General features: G+C 43.1%; 1 protein-coding gene across 1 annotated transcript in view; it reads left to right on the plus strand.

The window, feature by feature from the left end:
• mmp23bb (matrix metallopeptidase 23bb) overlaps window positions 1-19,462 on the plus strand; it is a 32,835-nt gene that overhangs the window by 909 nt on the left and 12,464 nt on the right. The window contains exons 2-5 of the mRNA XM_043701639.1: window positions 3,494-3,571; window positions 6,708-6,850; window positions 12,004-12,140; window positions 15,497-15,664. Of these exons, the coding sequence (XP_043557574.1) occupies window positions 3,494-3,571; window positions 6,708-6,850; window positions 12,004-12,140; window positions 15,497-15,664 (526 nt within the window). The remainder of the gene's footprint in view (window positions 1-3,493; window positions 3,572-6,707; window positions 6,851-12,003; window positions 12,141-15,496; window positions 15,665-19,462) is intronic.

The following is a 19,462-nucleotide window of genomic DNA, read 5'->3' on the forward strand; positions in this document are numbered from 1 at the left end:
AGTCGCAGGTAGATAGGATAGTGAAGAAGGTGTTTGGTATGCTTTCCTTTATTGGTCAGAGTATTGAGTACAGGAATTGGGAGGTCATGTTGCGGCTGTACAGGATATTGGTTAGGCCACTGTTGGAATATTGTGTGCAATTCTGATCTCCTTCCTATTGGAAAGATGTTGTGAAACTTGAAAGGGTTCAGAAAAGATTTACAAGGATGTTGCCAGGGTTGGAGGATCTGAGCTACAGGGAGAGGCTGAACAAGCTGGGGGTGTTTTCCCTGGAGTGTCGGAGGTTGAGGGGTGACCTTATGGAGGTTTACAAAATTATGAGGATCGTGGATAAGATAAATAGGCAAAGTCCTTTCTCTGGGGTCAGGGAGTCCAGAACTAGAGGGATAGGTTTAGGATGAGAGGGAAAAGATTTAAAAGAGACCTAAGGGGCAACTTTTTCACGCAGAGGGTGGTATGTGTATGGAATGAGCTGCCAGAGGAAGTGGTGGAGGCTGGTACAATTGCAACTATAAGAGGCATTTGGATGGGTATATGAATAGGATGGGTTTGGAGGGATATGGGCCGGGTGCTGGCAGGTGGGACCCGATTGGGTTGGGATATCTGGTCGGCATGGATGGGTTGGACCGAAGGGTCTGTATCCATGCTGTACATCTCTATGACTCTATGACTCTAAGTGCTCTTGCGAATGGAAAGTTGTTTCAAGTGGTGTTTCACAAGGCTTGGTGTTGGGAACCCTGCTGTTTGTTTCATACTTTAAAGATTTGAACCTGAATGTGGGGGTGGGCACAATTGGGAAATCTTCAGATGACAGAAAACTGGCCATGTAGCGGGTAACTGTGAGCTCCAAAATGATATGGATGGGTTGTTAGAGCAGACAGGAAAGTGGCAGATGGAGTTCAACTCTGATAAGTGTCAGGTAATACATTGAGGGAGGTCAGGTAGTAGGAGGGAATACATCATAGATGGGAATATACTGAGAGGGGTAGATGAAGTGGGAGATGCTGGTCTGCAAGTAGACAGATCCATAAAAGTAGCAGCGGAGGTAGAGTATGTTGTAGAGAAGGAAGAAGGAATGCTCTCCTTCATCAACAGAGGCATAGAAACAAAAGTAGGGATATCATGGTCAAACTGTATAAGACCCTGGAGCGAGCACAACTGGAGTATCATGTGCAGTTCTGGTCACCACATTACAGGAAGAATGTAAATGCTCTGGAGAGAGTGCAGGGAGGGTTTACTAGAATGTTGCCAGGCTGGAGAATTGTAGCAGCTAGGAGAGATTGGGGATGCTTCCCTTGGAACAAAGAAGGCTCCAGGGTGACAAAAATGAGGTATTCAAAATTGTGAGGGGTAGAGATGCAGTAGACAGAAGGAAGTTGTTTCCCTTGGCAGAGAGTTCAAAAACCACGGGTCATAGGTTCAAACTAAGTGGCAGAGGATCAGAGGGCAGGTGAAGAAAACCATTTTTTACACAGAGGGTTGTAGGCGTCTGGAATTTGCTGCCTGCATTGGTGGTGGAAGCAAAGACCTTAAACTCTTTTAAAAATACCTGGATCTGCACTTCAAGTGCTGTAAATTGCAAGGTTATGGGGCAAGTGCAGGAAGATGGGATTAGAAAGGGTATCTGGGTGTCTTTGGGTCAGCATGGACAAGACAGGCCTAATGGCCTCCTTCCGTGCTGTACTCTTTCCATGGTTTATATGGTAATCACGAACATTCCATTCGCCTTCCTGATTACCCGCTGTCCTGTATGCTAGCTTTCTGTGTTTTATAAACAAATATTCCTAAGTCCCTTTATATTGCAGCTTTCTGCAGTTTTTCTCTATTTAAATATTTTCTGTTCCCTTCAAACAACTTCACATTTTCCCGCATTACCCTCCAATTGCTATCATTTTGCTAACAACTTGCTTATCCCATCGTTTCCACACTGTAAGTAATCTAATCTATCAATATCTCTCCGTTAACTGTTTGTATCCCTCTTGCAATTTGCCTTTCCGCCTTTATGTGTCTCATTTGCAAATTTGGCTGCAGCACATTCACCTCCTTCCCCCATGTCATTAATATATATTGCAAATAATGTGATCCCAGCACATATCCCTGTGGAATCCCACTGGTTACGTGTCAACAACCTGAAAAAAAAACCCTTATTCACACTTTTTGTTTCTTGTCCATTAGTTATTTTTCTATGCAGTGAGTGTTCTCACAGAGTAGAACACAAAATGTATTAATTTATACCCTTTTTGGTTCCTCAAGGATGGAATCAAATCTCTCCACACCATAATTTAGGCGCTGTTTTCAAAGAACTTTCCAGCCAGCCGGAGAAAACTCTGCAGACATCTACCTCATGGATTTTTGCCCTCCCTTTTCTGACATTGATTCATAATAACATATTTCCAGAAAGCAAAAATGTGTTTCAGATTGTCATTTAGGAATAACAAGCCTCAAGTTCCATTGAAATGTATACATTTCCCTGGATGACTTTTAACAATCGTATTACTGTTTGATTTCATCTTTCAGATACAAGTAAAACGAATTTTTTTTCTTTAGTCCCGTGACTCTGGCTGATGAGACTCGAAGACAAATAGGAAGAATTTATGATGTTTTATGCATCACTTGGCCAATATATTTTTTAACATTCACCTCAGCAGCGCTCTAGACTTTGAACTGATGTCTCACCCACATAACAAAAAACTTTATCACTAAAGTAATTGCACGATTCAGTTTATAGATGTTTGAATGGGGGAAGTAGCACTTCTAGGCCAGAGGAGGGACTGTACTACTGCACCAGAGAAGCATTCAATTTCTACATAACAAAAGCCCACAGTGAGAGTAATCACCAGATAAGATGTTATTGTGACAGCTTAGGTATTTATATTGACCAGGTGAAGCTTCTCTGCGTATAGGATCATGGGGCGGGCTCTTGTGGCACCTCTGAGCCAGGAGGCCCACATTCAAGTCACCCCCTGCTCCAGGGATATGTAATAATACTTCTGAAATATTTAAAAATGTGTTAAATGTATAAAACTTAGGACCTGAGAGAAAGGGCTTTTGTGATGCGGTGGTAGTGTTCCTATATCTGAGCCCAGGAGGCCCAGGTTCAAGTCCCATCAGCTCCAGAGGTGTGTAACATTATCTCTGGACCGCTTGATTAGGAAGATATCGAGTGCCACTTCACACTGCCGCAACTTATCGTCTCATTCAAAAGAAAGCAGCACCTTCAACAGTATGCTGCTCCCTGCGGGCCGGACTGAACCCAGTGTCAGCCCGGCTTCCAGTCTCGAGGATTGAACCTACGACCCGCCGGCAAGATTACTGCTTGCTCTGCAGCGCCTGGGTTTCCTGGAGAACTCAAATGTAAACCCAGAGTCTGACAGACTGAAAGGAAAATGCGCTTTATTCAGTCACAGTGAAACTTTTGTGAGAAGGGTCTCTGCCGGTGTGTTTTGCTGGTCGGAATATAGCACAGGGACCAATAATGACCATATAACATAAGGAGGCCGGAGTGCTGCGCTGGCAGGAGTCTCACTTGGCATTCTCTCCAGTTTCTCACAGCTGCTTTCAATCTGGGGAGGTGAGTCTGAGAGGGAGCCTGCCTCTCAGGGCTTTTCATCCACTCCTGATATTTTGTGAATGTTATCCCATTGTGGCAGAAATGTGCAAGAACTTGCCCCTAACTCACTGCTAGTGGAGCACAGTGTCAGCGACCGTGAAGCCTTTCTATTATTGAAGAGCCACTGTCCGCTGCATTAGATCTAAAGAGAAAGGGAATGTGCAGACAATCTCGAAGAGAAAGTTGTAGGTGTAAAGGATCTAATTTCGAAATATTTCCTTGGAGTTTCTCTTTTTTCTTGTTGCTCTGGATGTCTGTGAAGTTTCTTGGTCCCGCTGAAGCTTTTCCACCGTGGAAGATTGAGCTGGTAAGAATGGATTTTACAAACGTTCACAAAGGCGATTCTTTGTTCACCCAGAGTAAAAAAAAACAAATTATCGAGGGAGAGAAATCTTACCGAGAGAAAACAGCCATCTTGAGATTAAATTGCTTTCCAGAGATTTTAAATATAATTTGATATATTTCTGTCTATCTGTAGGAATTAGTTTTCAAACAATGAAAGATACTTGTTATTTCATGGTTATGAATACTCTTCCCCCATATGTTTCCCAGTGCATCTTTAACTTGTATTCATTTAAGATAGCAAATAGGGTAAACTTTTGCTGAGATATTTAGATTTTGGCTCCAATACTTGACCAGAATAAATCTCTCCCTCTTCCTGTTTACATTATTGCTGTCAATGTTTGTCAGCAACTGGTATTGCCAATCCTTCACAACTGGGATGGAATGTTCAGGAAATAAAAATAAATCCCCTGAACCCAGCTGTGAGTGAAGCCCAGAATTGCAGGGGCATTTCAAACTTTGTTTTTAATTAGCTTTAAATTATTTTGTTTGAGTTGTATAAATACTGATGGTTGAAAAGAAGACTTACATTTACACAGTACTTTTCACAAACTACGCTTTAGAGCCAGCGAAGTAGTTTTGAAATGTAGTCACTTTTGTAATAAAGCACAGGAGGCAGTTGACTTGCAGAAAGTGAGGACTGCAGATGCTGGAGATCAGAGTCGAGAGTGTGGTGCTGGAAAAGCACAGCCGGTCAGGCAGTATCCGAGGAGCAGGAGAATCAACGTTTCGGGCATAAGCCCTTCATCAACCCCACAAGCCTCATTCCTGATGAAGGGCTTATGCCCAAAACGTCGATTCTCCTGCTCCTCGGATGCTGCCTGACCGGCTGTGCTTTTCCAAGCCCACCGCACGCTCGGCAGCTGACTTGCATATAGCAAACTCTCAGCATTTGCTATGGCTAATGTGCAGATGACCTGTTTTTGTGATTTTGATTGGGGGTAAACCTTTTAGACAATAGACAATAGGTGCAGGAGTAGGCCATTCTGCCCTTCAAACCTGCATCACCATTCATTATGATCATGGCTGAACATCTTCAATCAGTATCCTGTTCCTGCCTTATCTCCATAACCCTTGATTCCACTATCCTTGAGAGCTCTATCCAACTCTTTCTTAAACGAATCCAGAGATTAGGCCTCCACTGCCCTCTGGGGCAGAGCATTCCACACAGCCACCACTCTCTGGGTGAAGAAGTTTCTCCTCATCTCTGTCCTAAATGGCCTACCCCTTATTTTTAAGCTGTGTCCTCTGGTTCAGGACTCATCCATCAGCAGAAACATGTTTCCTGCCTCCAGAGTGTCCAATCCTTCAATAATCTTATACGTCTCAATCAGATCCCCTCTCAGTCTTCTAAACTCAAGGGTATACAAGCCCAGTTGCTCCAATCTTTCAACATAAGATAGTCCCGCCATTCCAGGAATTGACCTCGTGAACCTACGCTGCACTCCCTCAATAGCCAGAATGTCTTTCCTCAAATTTGGAGACCAGAACTGCACACAATATTCCAGATATGGTCTCACCAGGGCCCTGTACAGCTGCAGAAGAACCTCTTTGCTTCTATACTCAATCCCTCTTGTTATGAAGGCCAGCATGCTATTAGCCTTCTTCATTACCTGCTTTACCTGCATGCTTGCCTTGTTGAGGACATTGGGCAAACTCCCTTTTATGCTTCAAAAATGGAGGCATGCAATCTTTTACCTCCATATGCATGAGCAGATGAGGCCTCAGTTCAGCACCTAGAAGATGATGCCTTTGAATGTGCAATTCCCCATCAGGATTCACAGAGTTTTGTACTTGTTCTCCTGAAGTCAGATTTAAACCTGCAGCTTTCAGGTCAAGGGATCGGAGAAATGTACCTACTGACCAATTCTTGACAATCAACTGGGTAGTGACATATCTGTTCACTTTCAACTTACTGGTTAGGTAGAGCAGTGTAATATTGGGTGACCAGTGATAAGTGGATATAGACAGAGCAGTTGGAGTCAGGAGCTTAAGTATTGGAATCTGCAAGAATCTAGAATTAGTAATCCTACCACTGATCTGATGACAAGACCTTGTTAAACTCCAATGATGACTCAATGTTAATATTTTAATGTGTTGTCCACACAGGGAGGGTCCATATCACTGGCTTGGAATTCAATATTCTAAAAGTAATATTCTTCTGAAAGTTCACCAGTTGTGAATAACTATATTGATGGGTCTGTTGATGTTAACATTGGAGGGGTAAATTGTTATAAAATGTGTTAGCACCCCCGCCGTTTTACCCTAGAAGCCTTATACTATCAAACAGCAAGTCTGGAGATACATAGAGAAGGATGAATGGGAGCCAAGGATCACTGAGATCATTCACTGGGCATTCGGATATCTATGATATCAACTGTTATACAGTATTTGTTTAAAATGGATAAATGTGTCTGCTTAATAGGCTGTCATGAGAAAGGTTTAGCCATTTGGTTACTTATGCTGTTCTATTAACTTTTACATGAGTTGGCACCTGCTCCTGCTACCTGACTACATCAATTGAATCAGAAGTTATAGATTTGGGTCAAGGTCAAGGACAAGGCATTAATAATGTGGCTAAACAGATTTATTACCAAATTGTACATCCTTCCATTGCACACCAATGGCAACTGGTCAGTCCTGGAGAAAGTCTAAGCTTTCCATCTTTTCCTCTTATCGATCATCAGTTTGGCTCGATCCTTTCTTCACCACCTTTAGCTGTTGTTTTACAGAGGCCTTCCCATTGTGTTTCCAGCAAACAGGAAGAACTGCGTTAAGAAAATCATATCAGATACCTACCTCACCAGAAGAGCTACCCAACACATTCCTACGGCGTCAGAGACGTTATGCCATTAACCCTTTACTGCACAAATGGGACCACTTCAACATCACCTACAAGTGAGTGAGCATAAGAGAGTAGCCAAATCTTGCCACAGATGTAGATATATGACGTGATTAACTTATATATTTTAGTAACATATGTTACGTGACCTGGAATGAATCTGTCCTTTGTAAAGAGTGAGGATCAGCAATTTAAGTCAGGAACCCCAGTACTGCTGCTGACCTAGACCAGCAACCCGGACCACACCTAGATGTAGAAGACCTGCTGAGGGCATCAAGATCAGATTATAAGACTCTGACATGTCCTCCTGTCTCAGGCTATGGTGAGAACACATCCACACATTGTGTCCCTTAAACCCTGCTGCATTCTTTCCTTCACCAATCAGAGCTGCCTTGCCCAGTTTGAATTTAAGCAAAAATTTGGGAGTTAAATGTTGCTTGGTGCATTCGCCATGGCATCATTTGTACCACTTGTCAGCCAATCAGCATCTCTTTGCATGCAGGATTTGTTGGAGTTTCCTTTGAGATATTGTATTCTTGTGAGCCAGTCCTGATGGGTTTACTTTCAGTGATACAAATCAATTTTCTCCTGGAGTCAGTGCAGCAAATTGACACCTGAATAATTTAGGCAAAATCCAACATTAAGCAGATGAATAAAAATATGCCAACTATTTGTCAGATACATTAGGGACATTTAAGTGACTCTTGGATAGGTACAAGGAAGTTTGAACAATGAAGGATATGTGAGTTAGTCTGATCTTAGAGCACGATAGATGGCCAGCACAACAGCGAGGGCTGAAGGGTCTGGATTGTTCTATGTTCTGTTCTTCCATAATTCCATTGATTAAATATCCTCAAATTAATCCCACTCCAAAGTGCAATACTGAGCAGCATTGTACAATGATAGACTGGTCCCCACCACTATTGTACCCCAGTGTTACACAGTGACAGGCCAGTCCCCACCAACACTGTAACCTAATGTTATACAGTAAAAGACAGTGCCCTATCAATTGATTCAAAATCCTGAAATTCTCTCCCTAAGGACATTGTTGATCAACCTATAGCACGTGGACTGCAGTGGTTAGAACCAGCTCACCACCACCTTCTCAAAGGTAACTGAGGGCAGGCAATAGATGCTGGCCAGCCCATGTCTCACAAGTGCATAAAAAACAAGTATTCTACCACCATTACTCAAGCAGCTCAAACGTATTTTGCAGTGCAACCCAGCTTGAAAGGAAGTTAAACCTCATGGTTTGACTGCTTTTATCTCTGTTGATTATCAGAATGTACTACTTTTGAGCTGCTTCATGAGCTGACAGATGAGGATTTTAGGATTTGTATCTACCCTAATGGATGCACAGATAATCCCAGGCAACAACTGCTTGATTTTCCTGTTGTGCCCAGATGTGAGCATCACTCTTGAGCCTTCTCACTCTGTCGACACCCAGCAAGAGTTTGGCCTGCCAATTTGAGTTATCACACTCCTGGAAATTCCATCACATTGTCTCCTGCCCTGTTCAATCAAAGGGTTTCTTTGTGTCATCTCCAATATTTCAGTTGCACGCACACGCACACACAGATACAGACACAGACTCGCAGACACAGACACATATTATACCCGTAATGGGAGCTGTATCGGGTGGCCTGTCTTTCAGTCCATCAATGACATTGTCAATTGCTATCTTCTGAAAGGCTTCATCCTGCTATCGCCAACGATAGTTAACTGACTGAGGGACGATCAGATCCAGTAGGCAACCAACATAGTACCCCTGCAAGGGTGATGGCGATGGCAAGCAAGGGGCTGCAGGAGGGGATTGTTACCTGCATCCTCCCCTCCCATGTTCCGTTCCCTCACCCACACAGGTTGCTATCTCACCATGACCTCTCAAGCTCCAGTCTCTCCATCACTTTCTCCAAGGACCTCTAGCTTGGCACCCAGTGAGCTCACCAAACACTGACCCAGTGCTACAGCCCCACTGACGCCAAGTGCTGGTGCGCTGCTGGGATGTAGTGGTTTGCTGGCTGCTCTTTGAGGCAAGGCTTCCAGTTGCTGAGGGATTGAACTCCTGACTCACGTCTCCAATTAGCCTTTAAATGGCTATGGGGCCACACATTTCCAACTCAGCGCACACACCACCTGGAGAGGACAGTATGTCCAGTACTTCATATATTCAAACCCAGCATTTAGCTTTTGAGTGTGTGTGTGCGTGTATGTGTGTGCATGGAAGAGATACAGATATTCAAGAATTTGAAGGTGTGTACCGTGCCTTTGAGAGAAAGTGAATGCTGTTTTGCATGTGTCATAAGCACCTGTCATATGACTAACTAGCAGTCCCAGAGTGTACTGGAAAGTTGAAAATATGTAATATTTGGCTGAGAAATAGATACCTGAGATGGTTGCTGTTTTGACAACAATTCAAATTTAACCAATCAGTTTAAATTATGATCCAGAGTACTAAAATCCATTTGAATTCAAAAAAGGCAGGCAGTTTGAAAGTCAGACAGAGTAACTTCCAATGAGAGAGCAGCTGCCATTGACAGAGTAACTGCCATTGAAAAACCTCTATCAAAGGGACCTTTCTGTATGAAACATATTCTCAGGGAAATCCTCAGGTGGAAGAAGAAAGACACTGAAGATGACAGCCACTGTATAGTTTTGAAATTAAATTGATGTAATTTTAATAAGAGTTTTATTGGAACAGTATATTGTTAGAGTTGGAGGCTGATAATAAGCAGTTAAGAGAAAGAGGGGCTTAGAGTTGTGAATAGTCATTGTTTAATGTTCACTTTTAGAGTTAAAGAATAAATTGATCTTATTTTGTTTAAATAGTGCAAGTTGGTAATTCTCTGTCATTCATGTTTTAACAGAACAGGAGGTGAGGTGAGCTTTTCTGGGTGTTGGGCTTAATTAACAGAGCGGGTTCACCATCATGTCATAACAGTTTGGGGGCTCCAATCCATGATTTGTAAAGGTTTAGACAGATCCTGTGTGAAATTTGGACTAATTTAAACAGATTTGGGGTACATAAGCTCCCAGCAGATTTAAACACTTGCCAGTTAGTGTCCCAGATCTTTAAATAAAATGTAGGTGAGACAATTTGTTTAATTTTAGTTACTTGCAGTTGTTAAATTAAAAGTAAGAGTAATGGTTCTTAAGATTGATAGAGGTTCTGTTTGAAGATAATTCCCAAATTTGCCAAGAAAGGCAGAGAAAGGCTATACTTTTAGAATTAGCAAATAGATTAGAATTGGGTCTTACCAGGGACAAAAGGAAAGCTTAAATTGTAAGTGAGTTGGTCAAGCACTTAGGTGTGTCAGAGAAACAGCCAAGTTCAGTAGAGTTAAAAAAAAATCTTAAATTACAATTGAGGAAAATAGAGTTAGAAGGTAAAGAAAGTGTAAGAAGAGCCGTGAGAGAGAAAGAGAGAGAAGAAAAAGATAGAGAGGAAAATGAAAAGGAGGGAGAATTTGAACTTCAGAAGTTGTGTGTTAGTCAGGAAAGTCAAGTTAACAGATGTAGATGAAGAGAGAAGGTAGTGATGTATACAAATATGTTAAAATATTGCCACATATGGATGAGACAGATGTTGAAGCCTTCTTTGTTTCATTTGAAAGATTGGCTAGACAGATGGAGTGGTCAGAGGACTTGTGGGTAATGCTAGTTCAGACTAACCTGGTAGGCAGAGCTAGTGAGGTATTTGCAGTGCTGTCAGATGAGGGGTCAAGTGATTATGCAGATATCAGCAGGCTATTTTGAGCGCTTATAAATTGGTACCAGAAGTGTTTAGACAATGGTTCAGAAACATAAAGAAGGAACCAGGTCAGACTTATGTTGAGTTCGAAAGAATTAAGCATACTAATTTTGATGGATGGGTGTGGGCCTTAAAAATAGATAAGAGCTATGAGGCTCGAAGAACTGGGATTAAAAAAAAGGCAGGCAGTTTGAAAGTCAGACAGAGTAACTGCCATCAAAACATTCTCTATCAAAGGTACCTTTTCATATGAAACATATTCACAGTAAAACGAAAGAAGACGACCCAGGGAGATCTCAGCTGGAAAAAGAAAGAGACCGAAGCCCACAGCCGCTGTATGGTTTTGAAATTAAGTTGATGTAATTTTAATAAGTGTTTTATTGGAACAGTATATTGTTATTGAGTTGGAGGCAGGTAATACGCAGGTAAGAGAAAGGGAAGCCTTTTTGGGTGTTTGGTTGAATTAACAGAGGGGTTCACCGCCATGTCATAACAAGAGCATGAAGAAACTTTGTTTATCCCCTTTTATTTTTTTTCTGGTGTCCTGACCTCTGCATTGCAGAGGCTGAGTACCAGCACTCAGATACCTCCTCCTATTTCTCCCGAGATCATGACCACACAGGGGAGCATCAGGCCATGATATCAACTGAGGTCACTAACAAAATAAAAAACAAAAGAACTGCGGATGCTGTCATTCAGAAACAAAAACAGAAATAGTCAGAAATGCTCAGCAGGTCTGACAGCATCTGTGAAGAGAAATCAGTGTTAATGTTTTAGGTGCGGTGACTCTTCCTCAGAACTGAATTTATTTGTAGAGTCATAGATTGGTTCATGCACAAAATGAGACCATTTGGCCTGCCATTTCTGTGCCTGTCTTTCGAAAAAGTAATCCCCCTTGTGCCACTCCCCTGCCATTTTCAAGTAGTTCTGAACATTTTCCCTTGCCAGACCACGAAAGAAGAACTAATTGACTTTCAAAAGATGAACTGAGGAGTTGGAAAACTGGAGATAGGTTAGGTAGTAGGGAGGGATGGGATGATGGGTGGGAAATGCTAAATTGCTCTTTATAGAGGGTCAACACTTCACTGGGCTAAGCTGTGATCATTCTGTGATTCTAATTCTTGAAGACTCCAGGACCATCCTGAAAAGATGGCAAAACTATCGAGAATAGTGAATTTTGAAAATCAGTTTTAGTTTGATCATCTTCCACAGGTTTGATTGAAATCCTCAACTCCTTTGAAATTATGTTTTTTAACCAATAGAGTTAAAGGTAAGTAAGTCTGAGCCATTGAGCAGATTGGAGAGATAGGCAGCAGATGGCTCCTGCCAGACCATTACACTTGTGTCCAAAGTCAGTGTCACTCTCACTGAGACAGAAATATCATCATAAGACCATTGTAGACCAATGGGTTAGAGACAAAGCCTTTTCCAAGCTGAAACTCTTGTATTTCTCCACAGGATTGTGCAGTTTCCAAGCACTCTGAATAAACATGACACCAGGAAGGCCATTGCCATAGCGTTTGTAATGTGGAGTGATGTGTCACCTTTGACTTTCACAGAGGTGCCACCAAAGAAGGATGCAGATATCAAAATCGGTGGGCTCTGATTTCAATGCAGTTTCTTTCCATTTCTTCTGAGGCTGTTGCCCTTTGTGTACTGACTTTGCAATATGGCATATTCTCTTACTTAGTATCACAAAAAGACACGTTATTTAGTTATGACTGCAGACATTTTAAGTGGGATTGTTGTTTGCACTTGGTTGCCATGTTTTCTATGTTACAAATACTTTAAAGTACCTATTTGGCTGTTTTAAAAAAAAACCTCTCTGATATAAGGTGGTTATGAAAATGCAAATCATTCTTTTAGCCGGACAGGATTCTGAACCAGTGTCAGTTTCTAGCGTTAGTGCTGTAGTTGTTATGTTTCTGAAACTAACAATCTTGCTGCTGTGGACAAATGATCCTAAAACATATGGGTTCAAATTCCACATGTAGTTGTCAGATGTCCAATAAAGGAGCTGCTGGAATATTGTAAAAATGCAACTCATTCACAAATTCCATGGAGAGTAAGAGGAGGCCATTTTGGAAAGCTCAATCCTGCTCCATCATTCAATAAGAGCACGGCTGGTCTGATTGTGGTCTCAACTCCACATTCTGCCACACCTTCCAGGGTAATCTTTGCTCCCCTATTCATCAAGAATCTCTTTGCCTCTGCCTTGAAAGTATTCCATGACCTTGCTTCCACCATTCCCTGGGGAACAGTTTCAATCAACCACCAAAATGTCTCTGTCTTAACGAAGGCTTTTCATAATAACACCGTAATAAAATAAGAACAGGAGCAGGCCATTTGGCCCCTCAAGCCTGCTCTGCCATTCAAAAGGGTCATGGATGACCCAATATTCCACATGTCCACTTTCTTGCCCTTTCCCTGTAACCCTTGATTCCTCTACCCATCAAAAATCTCTCAGTCTTAAATATATACAATGCCCCTACAGCTGTCTGTGACATGGAGTTCCAAAGACTCTCCATAGCAGAAGAAATTTTTTCTCATCTCAGTCTTAAATTGGCACTTTTTTGTTTTCTGCAACACTGCCCTCTAGTCAAACATCCTCTCAACATTTACCCTGTCAAACCTCTTAAAAATCCCTCTCCATAGCAGAAGAAATTTTTTCTCATCTCAGTCTTAAATTGGCACTTTTTTGTTTTCTGCAACACTGCCCTCTAGTCCTAGACTGTCCCATGAGGGGAAACATCCTCTCAACATTTACCCTATCAAACCTCTTAAAAATCCTATCTGTTTCAATAAGATTACCTCTCATTCTTCTAAATGCCCAATAGGTAGAGCCCCAACCTGTTTAGTCTTTGCTCGTAAGACAATCCCTCCATCCTAGTGAATATTCTGTGAACTGCCTCAAATGAAGTAATGTATTTTATTGTATAAGTGCACTGAAACTGCTCACGGCACTCCAGCTGTGATCTCACTAACACGTTGTACAGGTGCAGTAAGACCTCCTGACACTTATGCTCAAACCCCTTTGAAATAAGGATCATATTCTATTAGCCTTCCTGATTGCTTGCTGCCTCTGTGTGCTGGTTTTCAGTATTTTGTTTGCAAGTATTCTCACATCCATTTGTGTTGTGGTTTTCTGCAGTATTTCTCCATTTAAGTAGTATTCTGTTCCTAAATCCCCAGACCCCTGTTGAAAGTCTGTTCCACGTTGCCCTCTAGTGAAGGACATCTAGATTTTTTTAACCTCAAATCTGATAAATTATTCTGTTTCTTTTTCACAAAATTCAATCCCTGATTTTAGGAATCAAGCTCATGATGTTTCTCTGCATCATGTCAGGTCTGAATATCTTCTCTACAGTCATCCAAACCCTCTCCTTTTGCTATTCTTGCTGCTGGGAAGCTCTCTGCTATAAAGCAATTGTCAGCTACAATGGATGATTCTTATCTGACAACATGGAGATTAGAGTGGTGCTGGAAAAGCACAGCAGTTCAGGGTGTCCGCACCAATCAACCACACCTCCCTGAGGCCCAGGCCCAATATTTCAACTCCTCCTTCCACTCAGCCAAGGACATGGAGGTCCTGGGCCTCCTTCACCGCCGCTCCCTCACCACCCGAAGCCTGGAGGAAGAATGACTCCACCCTCCTCTCTGACCTATCACCTTCATCTCCACCCCCATTCACCCATTGTACTCTTTCCTACCTTCCCCTACCCTCCTCCCTGACCTATCATCTCCATCCGCATCCCCATTCACCTATTGTATTCTATTCTACTTTCTCCCCAACCCCACTCTCCTCTCATTTATCTCTCCACCCAGCAGGCACTTTGCCTCTATTCCTGATGAAGGGCTTTTGCCCGAAACGTTGATTTTCCTGCTCCTCGGATGCTGTCTAAACTGCTGTGCTTTTCCAGCACCACTCTAATCTAGAATCTGGTTTCCAGCATCTGCAGTCCTTGTTTTTAGCTACATGGCTTGGAGGTAGGGAATGCAGAGGAGGTTCTTAGACATGACTGTCCAACCATCATGCATTATGGGGTGGATCTAACCTCTCGCCTGCCAATTCTAGATGTTCCTGTGTGAAACTGGCCAATGCACAAATTACTCATGACAGGTGGACAAGGTGGTTATGTGGTAGTGTCATGAGGGTTGTAATAAAAGGCCCAGGTAAATAGGAGTAGGCTATTCAGCCCTTCAAGCTTGTCCCACCATTCAATACAATTATGGCTGATCAAACACTTCAATACCTTTTGCTCACCCTATCCCCCTAACCCATATGCCATTGGTAATCAGAAATCTATTAATTTCTACCTTAAACAGACTGAGAGACCTTTGTGGTAGGGAATTCCAAAGGTTTGCAACCTTCAGTGAAAAATACTCCTAATTTCAGACTCTTCTGGAATTCCCCCTTACTTTTAAACTGTGTCCCCTGGCTTTTGACTCCACAACCAGAGGAAACATTTTACCTTCATCTAACCTGTATTTTCCTTAAGCTATTTTCAATGAGATCACCTCTCATTCTTCAAAACTCTTGAAGATAGAGGCCTGGGGAACATGGGTGTTGCAATCTGGGTTTGAAACGCTCGTCTCTGTGGTGAACACAAAACTAAGGTCAATGGTCATTAAAAACCCATTTGCTTCACAAATTTCCTTTAGGGAAGGAAATCCACTGTCCTTACTCAGTCTGGTGTACAGTCGTGACCCCAGACCCACGGCAATGCTTAACTGCTCTCTCTGAAATGGCTGAATAAACTGTTCAGTTCAAGGACTATTAGGGTTGGGTAACAAATGCTGGCTTTGCCAATAGCATCTGTGACCAATGAAGGGATGAACTACAGGTATCCCAACAAATAGTAAGAAATGCACTCCACAAAATGATTTGTGGATAGAATGAAGCTCAAAACAATTTTTTTTTTAATTCAAGCGGACTTTAAATGCTTTCCAGGGTTTTACACGTTTAATCACACTGACTGCTGGTTTGCTCCACTTCATCCTTGCTTCGATGGCCTCAATGGTGAGCTCGGTCATGCTTTCCTGCCACCACTTGGTGAGATTCACTTCGACAACCATGAGTTCTGGATCCTGGGGAAGTCCCGGTTCAGCTGGAAACAAGGTATTGACGGTAAACGTTTTGTATCAAGTAGCACTCTTTCCTCTGCATTGAGAGGTAACGGGTATTAATGCTGCTGCCGAAACCTGAACTCAGAATCCAGGTTCAGAGTCTCACTGCAGTACTGAGAAAGTGCTGTCAGGCACCGGTGACCCACATCTCCCCTTTGCGGTGGGGACCAGGGTAATTTAAGGCACTAATTCAAATCCCTGCTGAGATGCTGAACTGATCATTACGTAAAAAAATGCGTATTCTTGTGAAATTCTTTGGTAGAAACAGTAAGAGGAGAAAGTGAGGACTGCAGATGCTGGAGATCACAGCTGAAAATGTGTTGCTGGAAAAGCGCAGCAGGTCAGGCAGCATCCAAGGAGCAGGAGAATCGAAGTTTCGGGCATGCGCCCTTCTTCAGGAAGAAGGGCTCATGCCCGAAACGTCGATTCTCCTGCTCCTTGGATGCTGCCTGACCTGCTGCGCTTTTCCAGCAACACATTTTCAGCTCTAGAAACAGTAAGATTCTACCACAGTTGGTTAGAAACTGAGTTGCTGTAAAAATATTGAATCACTACAGTGTGGAAAGAGGGCCATTCAGCTTTTTCAGTCTGCACTGACCCGCTGAAGAGCATCCCATCCGATCCCCATAACCACACAGTTACCAAGGCGATCCCACCTAGTCTGCATATTCATGCATTTTAGATTAGAGTGGTGCTGGAAAAACACAGCAGGTCAGTCAGCATCCGAGGTGCAGGAAAATCGATGTTTCGGGCAAAAGCCCTTCATCAGGAACGGAGGCAGGAGCCTCCAGGATGTCGAGACAAATAGGGAACATTTCCGGGACACCCGCACCAATCAACCCCACCGCCCCGTGGCCCAACATTTCAACTCCCCCTCCCACTCTGCCGAGGACATGCAAGTCCTGGGCCCCCTCCACTGTCGCTCCCTCACCACCAGACGCCTAGAGGAAGAACACCTCATCCTCCGCCTCAGAACACTTCAACCCCAGGGCATCAATGTGGACTTCAACAGTTTCCTCATTTCTACTTCCCCCTCATTCACCTATTGTACTCTTTGCTACCTTCTTCCTAGCTCCCCCCCCCCATTTATCTCTCCACCCTGGCGGCCCCCTGCCTCCATTCCTAATGAAGGGCTTTTCCCAGAAACGTCGATTTTCCTGCTCCTCGGATGCTGCTTGACCTGCTATGCTTTTCCAGCACCACTCTAATCTAAACTCTGGTTTCTAGCATCTGCAGTTCTCACATTTGCCTGCATATCCATGGAGACTACAATACAATTTAGCATGGCCAATCAACTTAACCTGCATGTCTTTAGACCGTGGAAGGAAACTAGAGCACCCGGAAGAATGCCATGCAGAAAGGGGGACAGCATGTAAATTCCACACAGACAATTACTCAAGGCTGGAATTGAAACCTGTTCCCTGGCGCTGGAAGGCAGCAGTGCTCACCAATGAGCCACTGAGTCACCTAGATGGAGTGTCACCTCAGATAACAATATATGCATTGCCATTTTCAATAGACAACAATTATCTGTCATTCTGAGGTGCAAAGCAGTTCAGAATGACCCACAGTAGCATTCTACCCTCACGTTTGATGTGTGCTAGTTTCAACTGCCTGATCTGCAGTTCCCAGAGCCAGGGAACAGTATTCAATTCAAGCCTTGAGTAACTGTCTGTGTGGTTTTTACATGCTGTCCCCCTGGTGGCACGGTGGCACAGTGGTTAGCACTGCTGCTTCATAATGCCAGAGACAAGGGTTCAATTCTCGCCTCAGGCAACTGTCTGTGTGGAGTTTGCACATTCTCCCCGTATCTGCATGGGTTTGCTCCAGTTTCCTCCCACAGTCATAAAAATGTGCAGATTAGGTGAATTGGCCATGCTAAATTGCCCATAGTTTTAGGTGAAGGGGTAAATGTAGGCAGAATGGATCTGGGTGGGTTGTCCTTCGGAGGGTCGGTGTGGACTTGTTGGGCCGAAGGGCCTATTTCCACACTGTAAGTAAATAATCTAACTGCTCTTCTCCAGCACTGATGATACAGCCAAGTTGTCAAATTGGGAAAAAGATGGTCCCTGAGGAGGTCCAGCTCCTGATCAGACAAGAAAAGTTGTTTCCTCCTGTTTTGCAATCAGTGGAATCTTGAAATCTGTGCATAAATTTATCAGAGATGTAAGAAGATGAGATCAGCCACTCTCTTCCAATTTTTGAAGTAGGAATTAAGAGGAAGTATTAGAGTAATTTGCACTATAATGGCTTTAGATGTAGGGAATGACATTAAAGTAAGAGTTAGGTTGTCAGGGATTATGTCAGGACGTTTTGAAGGATAGTCACATTGGACTCGAAACATTAACTCTGTTTCTCTCTCTGCAGATGCTGTCAGATCTGCTGAGTTTCTCCAGCACTGTGTTTGTTCACGATGCCTGATTTCATTACACATGAAAATCAGAAGCTCTCTCTCAAATAGCTGCTCTGTTGGGGATTAATTGAAAGTGTCAAGAACGAGCTTGCAGTGTTTTTGTTGACTAAGATATTAAAGATATTGAATCAATATTCTGTTGTTAAGAAAGTGATGGACCAGAGTCTTGAAGCACAGCAAAAAATCAAAACTTCATCACAGGACCCTGGTGCCATACTGGATGAAGCCACTTGATCATTCTACAAATGTGGATTTCCCTGAGCCGGGTGGTTCGGTAAAGTCCCATAACAATCCTTTATGCTAGCACCACCAGGTACAGCAGCAAGGAAGGAGAATGTTGATTCCCCACTCCTCTGACAGAAACTGGGCCTTCGTTTAACTGAGAAACATTCCCTCTGACAATGAGGCCACTGTGAGTATACTGTCCCAAATACAGTATTTCACTGGGATGCCAACCTCAATTGTCTTGTCTCTGGATTAGGACTTGAATCCTTAACCTATGGACTCTGAGGTGAGATAGGTGCCACTGAGCGAAGGTTGGCTCTAGAAGCTGAGTTACTGGGATTGACACACTGAGGTGTTGGATATAAGGGCTCCTCCTGCTCTTACAGAATGTTTAGTCACTATCCATTCATAGAACATAGAACATAGAAAATTACAGCACATAACAGGCCCTTTGGCCCACGATGTTGTGCCGAGGTTTAATCCTAATGTAAAATATAATAACTTAACCTTATGCACCCCTCAACTCACTGCTATCCATGTGCATGTCCAGCAGTCGCTTAAGTGTCCCTAATGTCTCTGCTTCCACCACTACCACTGGCAATGCATTCCATGCATTCACAACTCTCTGTGTAAAGAACCTACCTCTGACGTCTCCTCTATACCTTTCTCCTAATATCTTCAAACTATGACCCCACATACCAGTCAATCCTGTCCTGGGAAAAAGTCTCTGGCTATTGACTCTATCTATTCCTCTCATTATTTTGTATACCTCAATCAGATCACCTCTCATCCTCCTTCTCTCCAGAGAGAAAAGTTTGAGCTTTTTCAACCTCTCTGCATAAGGCAAGCCCTCCAGTCCAGGCAGCATCCTGGTAAACCTTCTTTGCACCCTCTCCAAAGCCTCTGTATCTTTCCTATAGTAGGGCGACCAGAACTGGACACAATATTCCAAGTGTCGTCTCACCAGGGACTTGTAGAGCTGTAGCAAAACCTTGCGGCTCTCAAACTCAATACCCCTGTTAATGAAAGCCAAAACGCCATATGCTTTCTTAACAAGCCTATCCACTTGGGTGGCAACTTTGAGGGATCTATGTACTTGCACACCCAGATCCTTCTGTTCCTCTGCACTGCCAAGAATCCTGTCTTTAATCC

This window comes from Chiloscyllium plagiosum, chromosome 13 (genome assembly GCF_004010195.1).
Source record: "Chiloscyllium plagiosum isolate BGI_BamShark_2017 chromosome 13, ASM401019v2, whole genome shotgun sequence".
Lineage (NCBI taxonomy): Eukaryota > Metazoa > Chordata > Chondrichthyes > Orectolobiformes > Hemiscylliidae > Chiloscyllium > Chiloscyllium plagiosum.